General features: G+C 39.3%; 2 protein-coding genes across 5 annotated transcripts in view; both read right to left on the bottom strand.

Moving 5' to 3' along the window:
• Window positions 1-267: 267 nt before the first annotated feature.
• SLC35G1 (solute carrier family 35 member G1) lies at window positions 268-7,767 on the bottom strand. Of its 2 annotated transcripts, none has more exons than XM_079312205.1 (3): window positions 7,425-7,767; window positions 3,372-3,552; window positions 268-2,882 (listed from the first exon to the last, which is right to left on the bottom strand). In XM_079312205.1, the coding sequence occupies exons 1-3, from the start codon at window positions 7,630-7,632 to the stop codon at window positions 2,123-2,125; spliced, it is 1,149 nt and encodes a 382-aa protein (XP_079168331.1). In that variant the 5' UTR covers window positions 7,633-7,767; the 3' UTR covers window positions 268-2,122. The 2 variants fall into 2 exon arrangements, with proteins under 2 accessions (XP_079168331.1, XP_079168332.1); XM_079312206.1 differs by lacking the exon at window positions 7,425-7,767 and adding an exon at window positions 3,717-6,096.
• Window positions 7,768-22,724: 14,957 nt separating this feature from the next.
• LGI1 (leucine rich glioma inactivated 1) overlaps window positions 22,725-23,954 on the bottom strand; it is a 29,127-nt gene continuing 27,897 nt past the window's right edge. For all 3 annotated transcript variants that reach the window (XM_079313071.1, XM_079313073.1, XM_079313072.1), the window contains exon 9: window positions 22,725-23,902. In XM_079313071.1, coding sequence (XP_079169197.1) covers window positions 23,082-23,902 — 821 coding nt within the window. In that variant the 3' untranslated portion in view covers window positions 22,725-23,081. The remainder of the gene's footprint in view (window positions 23,903-23,954) is intronic.

Raw genomic sequence — 23,954 nt, forward strand, 5'->3', positions numbered from 1 at the left:
CCCACAACTGGGTGTTGCAGAGAGATTAGTAGAGGACCATGAGGATGTTGAGGGTCTGAAGGGGAAGGCTACAGAGGAGTTGCTAAGGTCACTTGGCTTGTTTCACCCTGGAGAAGAAGAAATTGAGGGGAGACCTCACTGAGGTCTTCAATATTCTCATAAGAGAAAGTGGAGAGGCAGGTGCTGATCTCTTCTCTGTGCTCAGTGACAGAACTCAAGTAAACGGCTGAGTTTACTCAGCTGAGTAAAGCTGAAAGCAGAGAGATTTAGGCTGCATACAGGAACAGGTTCACCAAGAGGATATTTGGGGACTGGAACAAGGTTCCCAGGGAAGTAGTCAGAGCACCAAGCCTGTCTGATTCAAGGAATGTTTGGAGAATGTTCTCAGGCACATGGTGTGACTCTTGGGGTGTCCTGTGCAGGGCCAGGAGCTGCACTCAATGATCCTGACAGGCCCTTTCAGACTCAATGTATCATATGATACTCTGACCCTGAAGTAATATTTGCATTTTGTGCCTTTGGGATTGAAGCCCTGAGATCTGCCCTGACAGTATGCAATGCTTATTGGCAAAAGAAAAGACGTGACCAAACATCTATAAATCAAAATAAGAAAACGAACACCACCTTCAGTGATTTAGAAAAAGCATCTATCAAGTGTACAGAACACAGCACTGTCTTTTAGAAAAACACTAAAGTAACTGAAAGTCTCCTCAAGATACAAAGGACCAAATAAAGATTCAAGTTAAAATTTTCTTTAAACTTGACTGAGACAAGTATGTAATGTTCAACTTGGGAAAATCCTACTTCCTGATATTAAACATTTAGCCTTCCTGAAATGTGAAGGACACCAAGGTCAGTAATAAAAGTATTTTCTTTAGTATTTGTTGCATTCAAAAAAAACCCTACAAAAGTGAGATGTGCAAGAGAAGTGATACAGACTTAAGAGGGACAGGGTGGGATTGAAGCTGCCCACTAGCACTGCCTGATGCCATGTGGATGCCTGAATGTGATGTGTATGCATAGCATCATCCTTCCACCAAGCTTTCCTCAAACTTCTTCTCTATGACCTTGTATGACCTTGGCCAACCTGCATCTTCCGTGAAACTGCAATTACACTGCACTCTTGTACCTTCTTATTATTCTCATGAAATAAACAAAAGCTTTAATGTAAATCATCCTAAGTCCATGAAGGCAAAGGAGACTCGAACTTGGTCTCATAAAGAACTTTAGTATAGAGGAATCTAGAAAGGGTCACAAGCAGCATTAAATAACCTATATTAAATACCTAAAAAATATTATCTTTTGCATAGAATAAAGAAAAGTGCAGCTACAGCGCAGCATTCCATACCAGAAGAAAGGGCTAATTTATGGATGGCATAGAATTAACTGTTGCCTCTCATCACTGAGACTGCAGCAACTAAAGACATGTTTATAGGGAAAATCACTTTAAAAAAAAAAGATTATTAGATCGTTTCACCATGCCTGTGAAATAAGTGCAAACACTTAAAATTCTTTTTCCGAAAAAGCAAAGTTGATAGGTAATTTTCACAAGTTAATTTTCTCTTGATATCACTTGGAAAAATGAAATTGCTTTTGTTCTTTAGAATCCAAATTTAAATTAAACCCATATTTGGCATCTGTTTTGTGCAAAATAATAATCAGAAAGCTTATAGAAATACAAGCTTTATCTGTTCTATAAAAGCTGGTTGTTTAAGGAATACCAACTCTTAATGCCCTTCTAACTTTTGTACTGCAATCCCTGTGGTAATCAAGCACAGAATAGCATTAAATAGACTTATATCCACTGCTCTGAAAAATAAAGAAAGAGTCTAAGTGGAGAGTCAGGAACCCTATGAAAATAAATACTGTCCACTTTTGAAAGGAAGCAACAACTTTTAAGTATCTTTCTACTGCCCATATTAGCATGCCTAAGAAAGGAAAGTATATACCTCATCAGTTGCTAAAACATCTTCAATTTTGGTAAAAAGTCAACTTATTTTACTGGATATAATTTGGTACTACAATTTGGTAAATGGGATACTTAAAATAAATAAAAAATAAATATTGTATTTATATATCTCTCAAGATTGCTTGTTTCTGTAATGAATTAGTGTCAATATTGTTAGATTTTCCTCTGCTTAGCTTTTTTCACACTATGTCTCCACTTACGAATGGCAGTTCCACAACTACTGGCTACCACACAAAGGGCACCACCCACAGTCCACCAAGTTGGTACATGATTGAGAAAAAGAACTTGTAAAATAAAAGCAAACACCACATCCATTGTTCTCATTATTGATACAGGTCCAGCTTTCTCTATCTGTAACGCTTTTGTGAGAAATATCTGACCCCCCAACCCTAACATGCCTATTAATATTAGAAAAACCCTATCTCTACCACAGTGTGGTAAATGCCATTCATTCAAAACAAACAATGCTATAACACATCCAACTAATCCAATGACAGCATAATACCAAATTGACAAAAAGTAGTGCACAGATTTCCCCACCTTCCTCAGTATAATAATAGTGGAAGCTCCAGATAACGTGCTTGCAATGGCTGCTATAGTTCCTTTAAGGTGATCTGAGTAACTTCCTTCAATGCCTGTAACACGTGAGCCAAACAGAAATGGTGGTCTGGCAATCAGAATCACTCCAATGACTGCAAAGAGAGTAAACAGGAGATCCCAAGGGCTGTATTTCTCTTTGAGAAAAATCCATGCCAGCAATGATGTAAAAACAGGACTGGTGAAAGTTATAACAGTGGCATCAGCTAGTGGCATGACTTGGAAAGCGTAGTAGAGAAGAACCATTGCAGTAGACCCAAGGAATCCTCGGAAGAAAAGAAAAATTCTTTTATCTTTTGGTCCCAAAAACCCTGTTCTGAAAAACAGAAATGTCACATTAATGTCACTGTCTTGCTTATTTCACGACTAACATCCAAACATATTTAAGTATGGCACACATTTCTAGACAAGGGAGTTTAATACCCAAATACTCTTAACTGTCTGACACAGACCAATTTATTTCCATCATGACCTCCAATCACTTTCAGAGTCAGAACCTGTTCTTCTAGTGATTAATTTTTGCTTGCAAAATAATCCAAGAGCATCTACAAATTACCTTCTGTCTTTTTAAGATCATCCCTTCATGGAAATCAAAGCATTTGATACAATAATCTTAGTAGAAGCCTCTACCATTCAGGGAGTCAAAGATTTTCAGTTTTTTGAATCATATTAAGAAACTATCAACTAAACTAAAATAATGCAACTGAAGCACAAACTAAAATAACATTGCAACCATATTTAAGGAGTGAAATTCTAGATCTAGTTTTAAGAAACAACTTTAAATTTAAACATTTTTTACACTTACTTGTAGTATATTAAACCAGGAAGAACAAATGCCATTTGGAAAACACATCGAATTGCACTCACTTCCACTGAATGTATATCTTCTACTTTTTTAAGAAGTAAAGAGCCCACTGAGAAAAGGAAGGCAGACAGGATGGTATAAAACAGACCAAGTCCTGGGCACTTAGCTTTCTTCTTTGTCCCTGCAAGAGATAAACTGCAGTTAATAAGGATCTATTAGAAGACTTCTCTGATCAGGCAGCCCCACACACCGCAGTGCTTCACGTATCTGTAGTGATTTTCGTGATGGAGAACAGGGGAACCAAAGAAAACAAATGCAAATATTATGTTTATTTACCAGACTTACCTTGAAAAGACTTTTCACTGACCATAATGGACCCTCTTTTTTTCTTAAAACAGAGTGTAAGAGATGAACTCTAACATCTGGGATACAAAACATCACAGTTCTACACGAGTTAGTAGACAACTTCTTGTAGATATCAGACTAGTATGGGTGATTTAATATAGGGACTACTCACAATTCGACCCAGAAAACAATAAATATAACAGGCTACAAAACAGTCCATGGTCAGATTCTCAAACTATTAGCTTGGGAATCAGCTGCTTAGTTAACTAAGGTTCCCAAGCAAAAATATAATTTCCTTTCTCACAAATACACAATGCAAAATCTGTGTACACAACATCATTTTTGTTACACCTCATATTTATTTTGCAACTAAATCACCCTAAATTTGACCTAGACCAATAAGATTTTAATCTTGCTGTAAGAATCCAAATATTTTCTTCAAATAAGCATCAAATACACATTTTTAAGCAGAATAAATTTAAGTAACTAATGTTAAAACATCAAAGGCCTGATATCTATTATAATTCCATGAAGACTTCCCCTTCCTGAAAGTTTCCCTAGCCTAATGCTTCTATTCAAGTTTCCTCATTGCCTCAGGCTCTCTTCAACAACTCTTCCTCATTCCACTCATTTTCTCCACTCTGAATTATTTTAAAAAAATTTAAAAAAAAGAAAAAGAAAAGAAAAAACAGCAAGGAGAGGGAGAATTGTGAGACAGAGAACTCCAAGGAAATCAGCCTTTTTCATTATTGCTTTATTGCATAAAAGGAACAGCATTTCCACTGAACCTAGAGGCGAACATCAGGAAAAACAGAGCCCATCTAAAGATCTGAGTGAGACATCACCTCACTATCTCTTTCTTTTTCTCTACCTTTATAAAAGACTGGGAGATGCCTTTTCTGTGACTCCCTCCAAATATAGGAGCAAGAACTCCACATCCCAGAAGCAGTGTTTTGATAAAAGGGTGCCTCATCTCACATTAGAGTGGCAGCCTGTGAGCCTTATGGATCTTCTAAAACATAATCAGCCGGGTACTGCTGCGAGTTGCTTAGCAACTAAGTGAGGTTTTGGGAGCGTTGGTTTGTTTTTTTTTTTAACAAAACTTGTCACAAACCATTTTGATCCTCCTTGAGATCAGCACTCAAGGCTGAGAAACTGCATCTTATTACCTCAGAGGGGAGACTGCAGGCTGACAGTCCTAGAGACCCAGTCTTCACAACAGCAACCACAACCTGAAGTAGGCAAAAGGTTTGCTTTTCAAGGAATCCTGCCACATTGCAGCTGAAAGTGAGTTACAGCTTCTACTTGAAATACTTCTGTTTAGCAATAGCCTCTTACATAAAACTGACTATAAAAACTACCACCAACCAACACTGGACTAGGGCATCTACCAACTATGAAACAAAGTGAATTTTAAAAATGTTCATGAACTATGTAATGCCTTAATCCACATAGTCACATAACAGAACTACAAAATCAACAGTCTCTAATATTGAAACAAGAGGAATCAGACTGGCCTATAACTGAAATGGGAAATCCAAACCCAGGCTGGCTTATGGATGAACAAGCACAAACAGAACTTTTAACTTTTATTTCAGGCATGATAGCTTCTCCTGATTATTACAGAATGAAGCCAACCTAAATAAAGGAAGTGTTGAAATGGAAAACCAATCAAATTAAAGCAAAATACACTAAAAGAATCTTATACCCAGAACTAAGCTTTGGATTGTAGGGAACAAACAAAAATCAGAAGGAGCTGATTTCTGTAAGCTGCCCAATATACCAAGCCTATCAGAAACAGAATTTTCAGAACCTTGTAACACTAGAATTTAAAACATCAACATCTTGAATTGCCAAAGCATGTACTCAGTGCAATGAGAAAGTGTTTTATTTCCTTTTAAAAACAAGATGGTCCAAGTTCTTCTACCAAAAACAAGAACTGCAGTTCTGAAGAGTACTTATTACAAAGTTTTAGGGAGAAGTTAGGTTAAGATAACATTCCCACCCCATGAAATATTAAGCCTCAAAATACTAGCCTAACACCATCAAACCAGTCAAGCACTCATGGTTTTTTTCAAAGAATGTAGCAGCCTGAAATTCAAAGGGTTTCAAGCAGCACCTAACTCCTCTTTTTTGAGTGGCTACAGATTTGGTTTTCCAGTTTTATTCCCTGGTCATATCCACACATAATGCTTTCAAAAAATTTTCCACTCTCGTTTTAAGTCACAAGTAAATGCCTCCCTGTGCGTCCTGTTTTATGTGTAAATTCTAATTGTGGTTTTAATGCTGTACATTATTTCAAACAGTTTTTATACTTGCAAAATGCAAGCAATGAAGAAAACCACACTTCTCACATACAAGCATCTCAAGAATAGTAGCAGAGAGAGAAGAGTACTGGCTCTTAGAAAAGATGGAAAGTAAGATGGAAAGATGGTCAGTAAGAAGATGATTCTCCCAGACCTTTAGGAAAGGCAGAAGAGTCACCACATTATAAAAAGCAGAAGATGTCTCTCTGACGTCTGTAAAGTGCCAGGAGCAGAACAGCCTGCATTGAAACTAATCATGGTCATGCAGACAAGATCTAAGTGTGATTCATAGGCAGTCATAGACTCAGTCAACGATTTTTCCAGAGAGGCGACCCAAACCAAAGTACTCTTTTTGGTTAATTAATGAAAGTTTCTCAGGATTTCAAAAACTGTTTTTTTTTCCCCTCAAGCTTTGCTTAGAAGTGACACTAATGTGAATTTCACTGGTGAAGGACTCTGGCCTCTCCATAGGTCACCGGCAAATCTATTTGCTGCTAGAAAGTCAATTTCAGTCCATTTTATGACAATCACATTTTCAGTGAAGTCGTTTTAAAGAAAAGTACTCCAGATAGCTTCAGAAATTATTTTAACATGACATTTATGTTTAAAGAGAACTCCACGTTCCATATTTCACAATACGTTTGTGGCTTTATCAATTGAAAATTATCAAGAAGTGATGCATGGACTCGAGTTAGGACAAAATTATTACACTCAGACTAAAGCAATGTAAGAATTGCTCAAGAAGTCACAGTCCCAAGTACGTGGACTAACTGAAGTGCACTCTCAAATGCATTTATAGTGCCAGAAGTTCATACAGACAGAAGGCACCTCTAATCAACGAAACCTGTCAAGTCTTGCTTTAAAACTTTAAAAACAGGAAGTACTGTTTTCCCGAGGAACAGTCGCTCCCGAGGCTCTCTCAGAGCCGCCCTGCCCCGGGGATGAGCGGTCCCGGCGCTCTGCCCGCTCCCGGGGCGTGCGGGGCACCGGGCACCGGGCCCGAGCCGCGCCCGCCACACCCGCGGGGTACAAGGGCACGGAGCACGCCGTGCCTGCCAGCCTGCCGACTCCCCCACCGGGGTGGGCTTGTCAAGAGAAAGGGGAAGAAAGGGGAAGGGGAAGGCCGAACCGGCTCGCAGGTGACCCGAGGGCACCAGGTGCGAGCCGCCGCCGCCGGGGACGGCTCGGAAGCGGCTCCTGCCGGCGGCGGGGCGAGCACCGATGCCGGGCGCCCTCTGCAGCCGCCCGAGCCGCTCCCCGCCCCGCCGCCACGTGCGGACGGCCCGGTGCCCTCGGGCCGCTTCTTGTGCCCCCGCAGGCCGGCAATGTCACCCCGGGAGCGGGCAGCCCAGCCAGGACGGCGCTTGCCCCCTGCCCCGCCTGCCGGACTCCCCCTCCTCACCGGGTGCCTCGCAGCAGAACGGCCAGGACATGCCCGAGCAGCAGCCGCAAGCGCGGCTCTCCTCAGCGCCCGCCGCCTCGACGCCGGGCGCCGGGCACACGCGGGGCTGCACCTCATCCGGCCCGTCCTCCCGGCCCGGCGGCACCTCCGGCTCCTGCTCGCCCGCTGCCGGAGCAGCGTCGCCCTCTCCGCCCTGACCCGGCACCATGGGGACGCGGGGTTGCCACGATGCTGCCGGCGGCTCCTCGGCTGCCGGCGACACCTGCCCTCCTGCGCATGCGGTGCGGCCGCCCAGCGCCGCCCGCCGCCTCCCCTCCGCCCGCCCGCAGCGCCGAGCACCCGCGGGGGCGGCTGCCCCGGGTCCCGGCCCCGCCACCCCCCGCCAGGCCCCGCCTGGAGCCGGCCGGGCGGCCCGTCCCTCCCGCCGCCGGTACCTGTCCGCGAGCCCGGCGGAGCCCGGCGGCCCTGCCGGGACAGGAGCAGCGCCCGCCGCTTCCTTCCTGGCGTCCCCCGGAGCGGGACCCGCCGAGGGCAGCGGGAGCGGCGCGGGGAGCAGCGAGGCCGCGGTGCCTCGGGAGGGGGAGCTCTGACCCCGCCGGAGAGCGAGGGGCTGGCAGGCCGCGGCTGTTTGCAGCAGAGGCGGTAAAACACTGAGAAAAGGTGGCTGGAAGTTATTTTAGGGGCGTTGTTGCGTCATCCGCGCGCCCGAAATGCAAGCGATGGAAGCGGCGCTGGGTGTATCCGTGTGCCCGCGGCGCTGAGCCCGCTCCGCTCCGCCGGGCCGGGCTCTCCCCTCGCACTGGCGGCGCCGCGATGGCCCCGCTGGGCCCCGCCTGCCGCCCTGTGTGCAGCAGGGCCAGAGCATCGCTCCCTGCGAGAGCTGCTGCCTGCCCGCTGCCCTCTGCGGCCAGAGGGACTGGCAGCCTGCTGGGCAACTCAGTCAGGATTGTTGGTGGGGTGCAGAAATCATTTAGCCACCTTCTCGTATGTTTTCCCTAAGAAAACAATGCTGTCTATGCCTCTGGGCAGGGGAATTGAGAGTAGCCCTTTTTCCTAAGCCATGGAAAAGTGCAGAGCAAAAGAAGCAGAATAAATTTAAAGTGCTACATTTTTTCCCTTTTGAGCAAGTTGAACTGTTATCAATAATTAAAATGGGAGGAATTTCTATTAAAAGGAAAGATTTATGTTCACATTAATCTCTTAGCTGCTTAAATTAATGTGTTTATTTCTTTTTTCTTAACAAAGGGAAATGTGATCTACAGCTTTAGCAAAATGAATGCCAAATGGTAGATAAAAGCTATTTCATACAAACGATTTTAAGTTTTCCCTCAAGCTACCTCATAAAAGCTATTTCAAGCTTTTGGTGTCTCTTAATTTAGCACATTTTATAGTCCATGCAAACCCACCAGAGGCTCTAAGTATTTCATTATCTGTGAGCCAGCATTTGATTAATATGACCAGAATTGTTTCACAAATTGTTCTTAACTAAAAATTAGATGTGCTATATCAATTATTAAAGTAAGAGAAATCAATTAATAAGGTTGTGTTGAAATCAGAATTCTTTCCAAATATTTACATTATCTGAACTGCTGTTGCCGTAAACCAAGAAAATAATTAAATATATGCTGCAGTATGTATAAAGAACTTATAAATATATATTACAGTTCCTATCAACATAGCTCTCTATAAAGTCTATACTGAAAACCTTAAAAAATCTTTCCTCTGGAGATGCAAAATTTCCCAAACACACACTCTTAATTAAGAAGTTATTTTTTCTTAATGCACTTCTCTATTACTCAGAGTTTGGTTTGATTTATAGAGGGAGGTGCAAATAAACCTGGCAGCCTGCTGCTTTCTCAAGAAACTTACACTTCTCTGTGCTCCAAGGCAGCTTTCACAGGTCACTATGAATCGCCAAGACAAAGTCAGAGCTGTTCTTCCCCAGCAAGTTTTGGTGGAAGGGCCGTGGGGATTCTCTCTCAGCAGCCATCCTGAGCTGGTGATCCCACAGGTGTCTCAGAGGAAGACCTGGCACATCCCCTGGGCAGTGGGGGTGCAGCAGAGCACACCCACCCCAATTTTTGTGGCTGGCTGCTCAGTCACTTGGTGAGTTGCCTCTGGAGTCAGCAACAGCAGAAGCAGCTGGCTAACTCAAGTCTTCTGTGAAGAAAACCAGAGCCCAAACATGGTCTACATTACAGATACAGAACAAATTTTAGTGAGTTCTTGCAATTTCTGGCTATTTGTTAAAATATGCAGATTATGTATTTATTTTATAATAGTTAATTTTTAAAGTGCCACAGTGCCAAGTACTGAGCTGTAGAGAGTTTCAAAGAGACTGCAGCAACCCCCTCCGTACCCCTGCATGTCTGGTTTTGAAAGGGAACATCTGAGGGCAGTGTTTGTTTATGCCAAGATACATGAAGTGTTCTGTTTGCTCCTGGTCAATCTGCCAGGTTTGTCTCAGCCTGAGAGTTTCCAAGTTCTCCTTGTAAAGTACAACCCTCTTCTCTGAACAAGGAAACAGAGCACTTGCAGCTGCCCAGACTAACCAGAAGGCAAATGGAATTTGTAGTCATGATGCCCTAGATTGGAAAATTAAGTACCTGCATAAATGTGGCAGGTCAATGTTTTATGCAGCATTCTCAAGTACAGAATAAGTCTCATCTGTGTAATACTGTGCCCAGAACTGGCTGTTCCTTTCTCCAGCACATCACCTGTAATATCTTTGCTGAGTGCAAACTCCATAATAAAAGGCTTTAGTAAACTTGGGTAGTTTGATCGTTGAAATTAAACTGCAGCACCAGCTAGAATAGCATTTATTTGGTTTCCATTATATCATAAGTACAGAAGGTGATCCACCTCCTGCATAGTCACCACTCTCCACACACAGAGTTTTCGTAGGTTGCTCTTCACAAAAGAAGAATATTATCATCCTCATGCAGAATTTAGGCACAGGTTTTAATTAATTAAATTAAATTAAATTATTTTATTAAATTTTAATTAATTTTTCATTATAAATGCCAGGGACAAGCCAGTACTTCCCTGCAGGTCGAGCTGCAGGCCTGACAGGTACTTTAAAGTCCTGTAATGAGTCACTGGTCTTGGTCTGTGTGCCTGGTTAGGGACCCTTTGGTTTCCATCTCCCCCCTGCAAATGCTGTTTCTGACTCCTCTGAGTGGCTTTCCAGAAACACTAACAAGTGACTAACAAATGACAAAACAATTGAGTAAGTTCTGTGGAGAACCGTGGGACTTTTCTGAGAGATTATAAGAACTTTATCCACTTTATCCATCATTTCTTTTATCCACCGCTGATATATTCTAATAAACTTTTTGGAACACTGCTGCTTTTGGAGGCTTAGTGAGAACTAAATAATATAGACTGAGGGAGCCCTGGAACTGACCTGGCCCTTACTCACCTCTCCTAAGGGCAGCACTAAGAGCTCCAGCAGGAGAAATGTCTGGATTCCTGGTCCTGCACGTGGAACACCCTGGTGACATCTATCTCAGTTTAATCTGAATATAGCTGTGTCAGCACTGTTACGTTCTGCTTAAGCTATAAAGTAGTAGATTTAAATCAAAACAGTAGTCCATATCAATGGCTTTTATTCTGTGAAAAGGCCAATTCTGTAAAACCAATTTTTGTAAGTTTAAGTTTTCTAGCAAAAAGTTCATCCAAAGAAATATAGACTAATGTGAAACAAGTAACAAATAACAAACTTGCATGGTTTCCTTTCCTTCTGAAAAGGTTTAACAAAAAAAACAGATAAGAACTATTTCCTCAGCTTCTGAAATAGATCCAACTCTTAAGTGCACTGTAATAACCATTTACCTCTGCACCCGAGTGCCATAAAACAGATGATTATTGCAGCACCAAGGAGTTTCATTGTCCTGGTCATTCATTCAAACTTCTGTCCAACCCAGAGTTGTTTGGGAATCAGAATAGCTGAGGCTGATGGGCACATCTGGTGCCTTGGGGGGTCATCTACTCCACGCCCCACCCTGCTCAAAGTGGGGTCAGCTAGAGTTCAAGACTCTCTTGAGATTTTAAATCATCTCCAAGGATGGAGACTGCACCTCCTCCCTGGGCAACATGCTCCTGTGTTCAATCGCACATAAAAAAAATTAAAAGCAAAAGTTGTATTTAAAATGAGTAACACTTGGAGGCTTGCAGCCCAGTGAAAATGTGGTCAATATGAGCTCCTGCCCTCCTCATCTAAAATTCCAGTCTGTCTTAGTGGGTTTTGTGTCCATCTTAGGTATTAGAAGAGACCTGTATTTTTCAGCTTCTCTGTTAAGGTGGATAGTGAATGATTCTCAGTTTTGCCATCACCACAAATTGCTCCTGCATGTTTATATAGGACTGTTACACAAACATTTTAATCTTGTGTCACAGTATGTTCCAAGTATCCCAGTTTTCTTCTTCCTGAGTCTGTGTAATGAGTAGTACTATAAAACAGGAGATGGGTTGGAACATTGAAATAATTGGAAATCCTGCAATTTGGTCAATATAATGGAGATATCCTGAGGCTCTTTTTTAACTGCATTTTCCAGATGCAGTTGTTATTAGCTGTTGCTCTTCAGGAGACTGAAAGTATTGAGATAGGTAGATTCAGTAGATAGATTCAGTAGAATTAAAAAAATTTATTTGGTCTCCAGAATGAATAATTTCATTTTCTCTACTTCTGAAGAATTGAAAAATAATGGATAAGCAGGACAACATTCAAATTCTGCTTTTATACTTGTTGGGTGCTTTCAATCCAGTACTAAAGGTGTACTGCTTAGCTGATTTTGGCCACATAAAGGTCATGCTTCTGTCATCAGATGGCTTAACTGCATTAGTCTCTGTAGCTAGTATTCCTGGAAGGATAAATTAAAAATAATTTTTTATGTACTCTGAAGACCATAGTGTTTTCATTCTTGTATTTCACATAAATAACTGGAGAGCTTATGTAAATTTAGATGGTGATCCTTAAATTTAAAAAGTTGTTTATTTTTTTATTCTCTTTAAGAATGTGGAAAAGGCTGTTATTCCAATACATCTTGGACAAAAACTATTTTCTTTTGATCTCCTAACGAAAAAATCTGTCTGATTCCTCCTTTCTCTGTCATTTATTTCCACGAAAGAAGATAAACATCTAAGCAAACCAATAGAGTGAACTTTAGTAACTCACTGTTAGAAAAGAAAATTAACATAGTACCAAACCAGTAGTACTGGTTTTGTGGATCATTGGTATTTGCCAAGGCCAAAACATTTTAAGTTTTGTAAAGCACAGTGGTGGTGGGTGGCATTCAGGTCTTGGCCTGGTACTTTGAGGAAGCAGCAGCAGTTGCTGTCACACTGCAGTGAAGTTTTATAAACTTTTTGTAACAAGTATATCATGCTAATCTCAGTGAAAGGAGTTTTTAAATATATTTTAGTGAATATATATTTGCACATCCTATGTGCCTCTCTCTCAGGTGTAACTCCATGTCTGGTGTGCACACACATGTGTATGTTTTTAATGGATGCTGTGATACAGAGCAGGTAATGGACAGAATTCCTAATGTTTTAAACTAGCATTGCTTGATAAAAAATGCAAGGCTGGTACTTCTACTTCTTTAGGAGAATCTGTATTTTTAATATAAACTTAACAAGGCAACCTGTCTTAAAGTCTGAATTTGGAAAAGTCTCCTTTCTGGCAAAAGAATTGTGGGTGGGATTTTATTCAGGCATATTGTCTCATTTGGTGGGTTGAATGTATCTGAGTACTCACTATAGATAAAAAATTTCCAGGAAAGTGCCTTTTTATTTTTTTATTTTTTTATGCTAGACAAATATGGATTCATTGTAGCACAGAAACTTAAAATTCCAGTTGTTTATTGGAGCAATTTATGCAGTTAATGCAACCTTAGCATGTTCCCTTTCCCTCACTGCATTTCCTGACATGTCAGTACTATTTTTAGTTATGAGTTATGAGATTAGCCATAAAACTGAGTAAAGCTCTGTTCCCTTTGAATAAGTTGTTACTCATAAAGATTAGGATCAGCCAGCATATACAGAGATTAACAGTGGAAAAAAAAAAGAAGAAAAATACATAAAACTTTAAAAGAAATCCAGAAAAAAAATCAAAAATTGATGGCATGTGATTATGAAAAAGAAGAAATGAGCATGCTAGAATTTATGTATGCACTGCCCGGGGCAGGTGCTTTTCATGGTAAGTATCTCCTCTTGTTACTTGCTTAAATTTAGATCTTTCCAAAATACAATGCTTTATTTTGAAATATCTGAATTTGATGTTTCAACAATATAAGTCCCAAATATATTTTTCATTTAAAATTCTTTCCCAAATCTATTCCAATTTCTGTATCTTTCAAAAAACTATGTTTGGGAATTTTGATAACTTTTCTTGGGTTTTTTCCACCTTTCCCTTGGAGAGCTTCTTGGAAATCTTGCAAATCATTTTTCCTGTTATTTAATTGCTACTGTTTATAACTGAAATTGCTATAAAAGATTGTTCAACACAGCTACTGAAGCCAAAGGGCTTGAGAGAGGGAAGGGCAGATATTCTTTGGAACAGACAGAAAAAGCAGAAGTAGGTAGCAGGTTATCAGTTACCATTCTGCAACCTGCTTGTATAGAAATGATATAATCATTAAATACATACTCCTTTTAAGTTACTCAGTTAGAGAATTAGTAGCAGACAAGAGGGAGTATTTCTTCTTCATAGCACAAAGCACCATAGAGAGAAAAAAAGAGAAATAAAATATTATGTAACATTAAAATTTGTGGTGATGACTTTCCAGAGATTTCTTTTCAGGCAGGCAGTACAGCACAAAAGTACAGCTTGAGTGCCACTGAGGGTCAGAGCTCCCAAGGAGGAGTGGAGGAAAGTGGAAATTGCTCATAGTTGCCATTTTTGGTTGTCTTATTTTGTTCTGTCCTATAATGCCCTTTGTGACTTTGAAAAGAAGATAATTTGTTCAATTATATTTTATCACTGTCACTTTAACTGACATTTTACAGCAGTAGAAATGGCTGAATGTATAGTTTCTCTTCGTGGAAAGGGAAGGAAATATTTCAATCAGCTGCATTTCTTGGCACTTAGACAGTATGTTTCCTATTCTGTAAGCTATCTGCCTGGGGCTGCTCTGCAGGGCAAGAGGGGGGAAGCTTTCTTACTTGCAACTCCTATGAATTATTAAGCAATTGTTTATATGCTTTACTTGAAGAAGATTATTCTTCATTATCTTCCACTTTTCCCCAAACCAAAAACTGTATAAAATGTAAATAACCTCATCACAGGTGATGAATCAGTATTAGTGTATTGGGACTCTATAATACATTTATATATTTTTATATATGTGAATGATTTATTATGTTGTTAAATTATTATATAAAGCATATTTGTTTTGATATTTATATACAGACACACAATTAACATATGAAACACTAACATGATGCAGCCTGTGCACCTCTCACCTTATTCCAACAAGCTGGTGCAATGCTCACTCCTCTCAGTTTGCTTGTACTAGTATGTTGACAGGGGAGTGATCTGAAATGCAATTCCAGCTTTTGTTAAGGAAAGAAAACCTTGCAACACAGATTTTACAGCCTTTTCCTTTTGTTAGTCACAGACATAAGTGGGGTCTTTTTTTTTTTTCATTATTTTTTAATTGAGTCAGTGCTCCTTCATTACCTCCAGGAGCCGCAGTGCAGAAGAGCATTCCTCATTAGAGCAAAAACCCTGCTGCTGCCTTGCATGAGGGATGTACCTATTCTAGGCATTTTGCTGTCCACAGGAACACCTCCTTAAGGCAAGAAGCAGGGTTTCTTTTCCTTTTTTGCTGGAGGCTGAGAGGGTATACTGGGAAATCATACTGCTGCAATTCCCATACTGTTGGGTTTTCTAATAAGCATCACTCCTGGCCAAGTAGGCAGGACATTGGAGCACACGAACCCAGCTCTAACTCCAGATGGTTATTTTTATGTCCCTGTAACCTCAGCTAGCTCAGATCCTGTGAACAGTGCCAGAGTGGCAGCCCCCTAGGAATGGGCTGACCAAGCTTTGTGGCGTGTGCTGACCTCTGCAATCTGTTCCTGGCTCCCCAGCAAGTGGACGCTGAGCGAGCTCGGGTTTGATGACACACACAAGCTGAATGCTGCCTCTGAAATACCAGCAGAGCTGGGGATGCTCTGACATGCACGAACTGGTGCCCTCAGGACCTTGCTGAGTTGCCCTTGTCACTGGGAGGAATGCCTCTGGTCTGTGGCTCTGCTTCAAGGAAATTGTTTCTCTTGAGGCATGACTGGTGCTAGTTCCCTTCTTCCAAGGGCAGCTCCGGGTGCAGGAACAGGGAGGGCTATCAGGCATTCTCAGAGAAGAAAGGACCTTTGCAATTTACTCATTCAAGGGAGCTCTGCCTGGATTGACTGATATTGCTGTGGCATAATTTATCTGTAATAGTCTTGCCAGGTACGCTTTGCAGTTCATATCATTTCTTCAAGTGATTATTTTGCAATTGTACTTATTTGCATTTATACAACTTTCGGATGAAGTCACAACCACACCCACAGGGTTTTCTGATAAGCAGTTGAAATTAGCTTCCTTTGTTCTTACTCTTAGATCCTCTGATAGCGTCACTGCTCTCAAAGTGATTTTACAGAAATTCTGAAATGAGTTGTGATTTTGGAACAAGCATCATCTCCAATTCGGTCCAAGCTAATAAAATATGATTATCATAGTGCTGTTGCAGTTTGATATACTCCAGAACCCTGTATAAGAAGGCAAAGCTTTTCTAACAGCTGCTGTACCAGATATTTTTTTGTTGGTCTCAGCCTGGAAATGAGTTTAGTTTCTTAGTATCTTAAATACCAAGGAAAAGTTAAAGACAGAATTTAAGACTGGACTTATGTCAGTGCATATGAATTATTTAGAAACAGTGGATCTTTATTTATGTTTACAATGTATAATCCAGGTAGCTAATGCCTTCAAGTGTAAACATTAAAAGGATGTCCTCTTTTTTGTAGTAATCTGTATATCAGAAAATGTAGATATTCACATGTGCAATTAAACTTTCTGTTCCAGATTTATCCTTTTTCTTCCTTTATTTCACATTTTGGAGTAACATATGTAAGGTGCTTTTCCTGAATGGGCAGTATCTTTATGTTATTGCATATGGGAGACAAAAAGGAGCAGGATAAAGGTTTCAAATGACACCGTTTTTTGGAAATTGTGACAATGGGAATTGTTTGTTTGTATGTTTGTTTCTCCAAAATGGTTGATCTGTTCCTGTGGTTTAGAAATCACTTCCTCACAGGACAATACTATTACCTGCTTAACCATAAGGTACTTTGCTACTAATATTCCTACAGCTCTAATATTCAAATCATAATAATAAGCTTATAAAAAGCTGAGCTCTGTTCTTCCCATGGGAATCTACTTCTGTCATGACTTACACAGCTGAAGCCAGCCTAAGTTGTGCAATTACATTCTCAAGTGCTTGCACATTGTTTGCCAAAATTTTTTAATTGTTGACATAATTTCAAGGAATTATGTTGCTGGTATTTTACAGATTTTTTCAACGTTCACATTCTCAGTATTGTAAATGCTTCTGAATGGCTGTGTCACATGTACATCTTATATATATGTACATCTTGTTTTGTGGACCTCAGCAACAAAGTTGAGCTAATTTCTGAGCACTGTGTCTCAAGAACTGAAAATAGGAAGTGCAACACTGGAGCACATTCATTATCCAGCTGCTTGGCTTTTCATCCAAAATGGTTACAGCCAGATGTTGCTGACACAAGTGCAAAGACTTTCCTCTTCCCTAGTAAAGAGCAATTTTGTTCAGTACTGAAGAAATAGAACTAAATTTTTATGTAATTTATCCATGTTTGGCTTTCTGAATGCTGTATTATTGTCCCCTATGTCACAGCCTATGATAGTGAATGCCACATAATTTGTGGGGGAAGATATTTTGGTTTATGGCTCGGGGTTTGCTAGTGTCAAGTGCCATCTTGTTCCACACTTCAATGAATTTATTCACATCTCTTTGAGTCCTTAATTACCCTGCAGAGTTTTTGAGATGGCTACATTAGTACTGCATGCAGTATCTCAAATAAGGCAGCAGCAGTGATTTGCCATGACACGTAGTGTTGTATTCTCCCTATTATCCTGCACATGTGGTAGCATTATTTGTTCTTTCCTGTTGCTGTGTATTGAGATCAGTATCTTTCTGAGTTGTTCAAAACAATGTCAAGCTGACTTTCTTTACTGCTAATTTTAAACTTTTCGAGCATTTCTTTCCTATGTATAGTATTTTGCATTTCTGGACCCTCAGCTTCACTAGTCAGCCTGTCCCACTTGCTTAGTTATCTAATTTCTCCTGAAATTTTACACTTCCATTTTCATTTATAATTTCAGATAAATGCAGATCTTGCTGGTCTGAAATTCCACTGGTTATCCCATTAACTTTTTAGAAAAATTGATATAATATTTTTTTTCTAGTTCTTTTGCCCATAAACGTTTTTTAATGAAGGACTATGTATTCTTAGCAGATCAGCCTTTTTATTCTGAAGCTCTTTCAGCATTTTTGGATGCTCACCATCTGGGCAGGTTGACAACTTGCTAACATACTGCTGTCGCTATCCAGGCCTTCGAACAGGAAGTGAGAATGGGTCAGAAAGTCCTTTTTCAATTGAAATAATTCAGTAGGAAGAATAAAGTAAGGCTGAGTTGAAAACAACTTTTGAGAATTCAGAAATTGATTTGATGAATGGGAGATTTGGAACAGTAACATAATTATTGCCATCATCCACTTTAGTTTATTTGGAGCATAAATAAACAATTCTATCTATGAATATAAATATGCATATTTAGGGGCAAATTGCTTTCTACTGTAACAAATTTGAAGACAGAAGTATTACACTACCATAACTAATTGGAGCGATTCAGAGTCTCAAAGCACAAGTACAACACCACTTCTGTATAGCACACTGGAGGTCTTTGTAGTTACAGTTCATTTCAGGAAAATTCCTGAATAGAAATAGGGTTAGGTTTGCCTCTGAGCACTTTGTTTAAGTGAACTATAAACAGAGACATGCCTGTAACACCAGCCATTAGAATTCAGAGTCATCAGTAAGGAAGAAAAGTTGCCATTAGCAGTAAGTCAGGCAGTGTACCGCAGATCGGTCTGGAGGAATTGAACTCCCCAAGACCTCGACATTTATCGGTGAGTTCCCAGCCACAAAAACACATTCAGCCATTCTAATCAATAGAGTCTAAATCACAGCTGTGCTGCCACACTTAGGTCTCCAGATCAGCAAAATGAGAAAGGAAGGCTTGCAGGCATATGAAAGGTAGTGGGAACTGTTGGCAATATGTACAACAAATAAGAGAGAAAACCTGCTAGGCAGTGGGGGAGGCATTAACAGCTGAGTGAATTGAGTGCTTGGGTTTGCGTTTTCCATCTGCTGAACCTGGCTTAACTCCTGTCTGGCCCTGGCAGGGCCCTGCCTTTCAGTGGGCAGTAGCATGCTCACCACTCCCTTTGTGCCACCACACTGACACTGATGGAGCAGAGAGGTGTCAAAAGGGAAAAAATCCATATATTAGGATCGTGGATGTAGTGCATTAAGTTTGTAAGCTTCTTATGGTATTTTGCAAGAATTGAGTGATTATCTGGATTTTCAGGTGTCCTCACTGAGGAGGAACACATTATATGTTTCATGGAAAGGAAAATACTTCCTTGAAAGGGAAAACTTCCACTCTGTTGAGACTTGCTGTGTGCTTATATTTTGTTCCTAGTTGTAACATTTTGGGCATACTGACTTCTCTGCTTTCTCTTGGTGCTATTGTCAGTCTGAGGACTTTTTGTTACTTCTATAGTTTAAATATTCTTTATTTTCCATTGAATGCTAATACAATATATTTTAATGCTTATATACATAAATACAACTGTTAGTGAGCTTCCCACTAGAACGTATCAAAGCATATCACACATTATTAATTATGCTAATAATTGTTTCCCATCCTCAAGCATACTTTGAGTGGCTGTTACAACCCCTTCAAATAAAGTTTAAAAATTAAAATAATTAGGAGAAGTTATAATTAAAATGAAGTACAAACCAATAATACATTTCTGTTTGTTTTGTCACCTTACACATCACGATATTGCCTTACTGAATTTCATTTTCAGTAGGAAGAGTGTGTTTTGGAATATTTTTTCAATGGAAAATAAGTAGAAACAAAAAACCTGCAAGTCCTAGGCACTGCAATAGACAAAATTTAAAAACGTTACACATAGTATGGTATTCTGAATGTATCTTATATATCTCTTCCCAAGTAGAGAGGTGCATATTCTTTTGTATTTGTGCTCTATTAAAAAATATAATGAAGTAGTTGTAGGAATACAATATTAGTCCATTGATTTTTTTTTTTTTCTGTCTTAGACATTAACATGACTAAGCAGTGTCAAGGATCAGCATTGATAACCTTCAATACTGTCTTCCATAATACATTTAGTACCTTACATACTCTGTCAGTCATAAACAAAACAATTAGGGAGCTTAGAAAATCCATTACAACTACAGAAGACAACCAGTTAGCCACAAATAATATATACTTTGCTGAAAAAACAGGTTTTTTAAAGCAGCATTTTAAAAAAAGTATTAATATATATGATAAAAGGTTCTATTCTAGTTTTTTCTGACTCTTCCACCGATATCAGAAGGAGTGCTGACAGAGAACTGGGACGGAATATGGCCTTAGCCTTATGCTCAGATGAGCTGTTAAAATGCTCAGTCTCTGAAATCAGGAAGAAACAGCACAGGGAGCCACCTAATGAGCCCTTACGCTCTTCTACGTTAAGGATTATGAGTTCTGTTCTAAAAATACACCAGTTCCTTATGTGGCACAAAGAAATGCTATGCTCACACAATAAGTACCTGGCTGTTGTCCCTGTGAGTCTCCACCTGACATAAACCAACCAGAGAAAGGGATTTTCAAAAGAGAACAGGTTTCGATTCAGCATTTTATAGTAATTAGCTGACCTTCCAAAAATGACATAGGCATAAAGAACTTTCCCAATTAGTAGTGCTTGACGACAGGAAAAATTTTTCTGAAGGAATAACCAAACTGATACTGCAGTTGTGTTCTCCAACACATTGATCCCTTGCTACCCTCCACTGTGCCATGGCTAGTTTTATATGTATTGTGAATGTAAAATTCTAGTGACTCACACCCTTGTAGGCATTTAAATTCCTCCTTTAAACCCAGGAGTAACAGGGAATTCCTGTAAATTCATTATTTCAGAATGAGGTAACTCAAGAGAATAATCATAGCACTATGATAGCATAGGCTTTAGCCAGCATAGCTGGCTGGCTCTGAAATACATTTCCATGAAACATAACTTTTTAAAGGTACACTATGAGACAATATGTTGTTTGTAAATAAATGCTGGTAGCAGATTAGCAAGTTTCTCAAACTGCAGTTAAATTTAGCCAAATGTTTATAATATGTTCATAATGAGAGGGATGCATAGCCATTATATTTATAATTTGATAGAGAGTGCATGTAGGCAAGTATAATAGGAAAAATCAGATCAAAACCAGTGCACATAATTCAATAGGACCTTAAGTAAAAGACTGAAACAGAAGACAAGAAGATATAGAAAACACTTAATGGTTTGCTGTTAGATTGGAGATGGGTTCATGGCTTTGTATTTAATTCCTTTCCCATTCAAAGGGCACAGAAGAAGAAATGGACAAACTGAGTTGGCAATCATAGATGTGCAGCCAATGTTGAGAAATAATAAAAAATATTATTTGGGTTCATCTGGGGTTTGAAATCATCCTCATGTAACAGCTAAAACTATATAAAGGAAATATGGTATGACATATAAAGGAAACTACCAAACAAGATTATTTATTAACATGATTTTTGGAAATGTATTTATTAAGAAAAGGTTGGGATGTTTCAGCTGTGTAACATAGTTTAAAATCTTTTACTCACATTGTAAATACTTATGGAATAGGTAGTTATTAAGCCAAATTCTTTGCAGAGCATATGCAGCTATGAATAAAAAGGCATCAGAAAAATTAACTTACTAGAATAGTATTGTTAAGGTGAGATTTTTTCTTTTCAAATAATATTAAATATAAAAAACCCTTCATTTGTTATAGAAGGATACTCTTTTTGGCTTCCTATATATGTATTAATCTGCTCGTGATTAGATGACATGCACAGTACAATTAGCTTTATTCACCAATCAACATCTGTGAATAGTAGAAATGTCTAGACATGAACACAGTATTCATGTCTATATTTTAAAGATGGCACTGAAGCACAGTGCTTGATAACTTAAGTGAATGAAAAGGTGTCTAAAATAAACTTGAGCTTTCTTCCTGAGCTGCACTAAGTCATCTTCAGCATCAGTGTAGGTTTCTCTCAAGTGGTGCACTAGATGTATGTAAACAAAAGACTATTTTAACTTTGAGCTTGTAATAGATTTTGATGCCACATTCAGATTTGGCACAATTTAACAGATATAGTTAGCTTCCCTGGAGTTGCATACACTATACAAACTGACTTTATCCTGCCACATTCAAAGTTCCCTGAATTTCAGAAGTACCTGATACTAATATTCATTGCAGGGTAGTGGAAAAACATTACTTCCCATTTGCTATCTTCATTCAGAATAAGGAATAAATTCATTGAAGACTAAACAATTGTAATTATAGTGGAAAGACTTGACAAGGATACAGAATTCATGGACGTGATGTGTGACAGTTCAGCTACAGAAATAATGCTAGTTGAAAAATAAGCTTTGCTTCTATCTTTCAGCACAGCAACAGCCCCAGTGCTGTACAAGAGATTTGTTTCATGCTGCTTCAGCATCAGGTGAAGAAAGGCAGACCTTTACTTGTCTTTTATTCTGCCAAGTTCTTTGTAAATTTTTAAAACATCACATCCAGCTGGGAAGAATACAAAGGCCTATCCTACAATTAGATGTGTATGACTGAACCCTTCATCCTACAAGCACATCTAGCTAACTGAACTCTTTTTCTAGTTAGAGTTCTGTTTAAGTCAGTGAAGCTTTACATAAGTGCAAGGATTGCCCAGGTGATAATTTATAGGCTTGTGCTTCAATGCAGTATTTTTATCAAGAACTTCTTGTTGTTAGTAAAACCCACCTGATCTTCAATATTGTGCATCTTCGATGCAGTACAACACTGCATTGGGCAATATGCTTTCTTGGCTTTATTTTATATGTGTATAATATATACACAAATAAAAAGTGTCACCTGCAAATAATATTTGGAATGTGAAAGACACAAAATGTAAACATTTTATTTGGCAGTTGTTTCAAACAGGTGAATAAATAAACAGAAAAGTACATCTTAATATTCTTTATAGCAACAGATGCAGTTGCACATGTATTTACATACTGTGGATGCAAAGAACAGTTAATTTAATTTCTTTTTGTTAAAAAATGCAACTTCCAACACCACTAGACTTGACAATTAAAGATGAAGATACTAGTAATACTTTGTTCTAGCAATCTCAACTTTTAAAGGCATTCATTTGGAAGTAAGATAAGAGAGTCATCATGCATTTAGTTCATTTTGTCCACTTACGGTAGAAAGTCTGATGTAATCTCAGAATTATGAGTGTCATGCGCTTAAGTCAACTATCTCATGTTTATAAATCAATGTGGTTCCCTTAAAACTTGAAGCAAAGAGAAAATCTCTTTGTTTATCGATGGAGACATGTATGAAAGATCTTGGTGCCTGTACGTTTAATTCTTGAAACTTCACAAATTTTGCCTTTTCTGCATCCCAATAATAGACTTGAGTGAAAGAATAATCACTTCCAAGAATGGCATATTGATAATTATTTATCTGAAGTGGTTGGAATACCATTGACCCTCGGGATGGCATCCTTTGTAAATCCAGAAATGCTGAACCACCCCACTTCATTACTTTAGAGTCCCCAATAAATCTTGTTAAGCAAATGTATACATCCTCTTTCACTTTGAAATGCTTCACTGCATATGCATCTTCCATATCTTGAATATCAAACCGCTTAACAAATTCATTTGTTCCTTTGTTCCATTGATATATTACAGGTCTTTGCGAACTACTTGACAGAATTAAATGTGGTTTGCCAGATATTTCGAGATACTCCACATCAGTATCTCTGTACCAGGCGTGCAGAGACTGATGGGAATAAAATCCATTCCCATTCCACTTGTAAACCGTGGTGAAACCAGCTTTTGAACTGTCTGCAACAACAAAATACCAGTCTTCAGCAATCCTGAAAGTTTCAATGTCATTGGGTTTTCGGATTTTAAGGATTTCAATATCTTGAATTTTTATAAACTTATTAGCAAAAATATCTCTTTTATATATGTGGGAGCCTCCAAACAGCTGTGCGACAATGACATACAGCTGACTCTCAATAACTATAGGTTTACACACAACAGTTGAAGTACCTATAAAAAGAAAAGTAAAAGACAGGATTAGTACCACTTTTTGGATAATTTG

The sequence above is a fragment of the Erithacus rubecula genome (genome assembly GCF_903797595.1).
Source record: "Erithacus rubecula genome assembly, chromosome: 9".
Lineage (NCBI taxonomy): Eukaryota > Metazoa > Chordata > Aves > Passeriformes > Muscicapidae > Erithacus > Erithacus rubecula.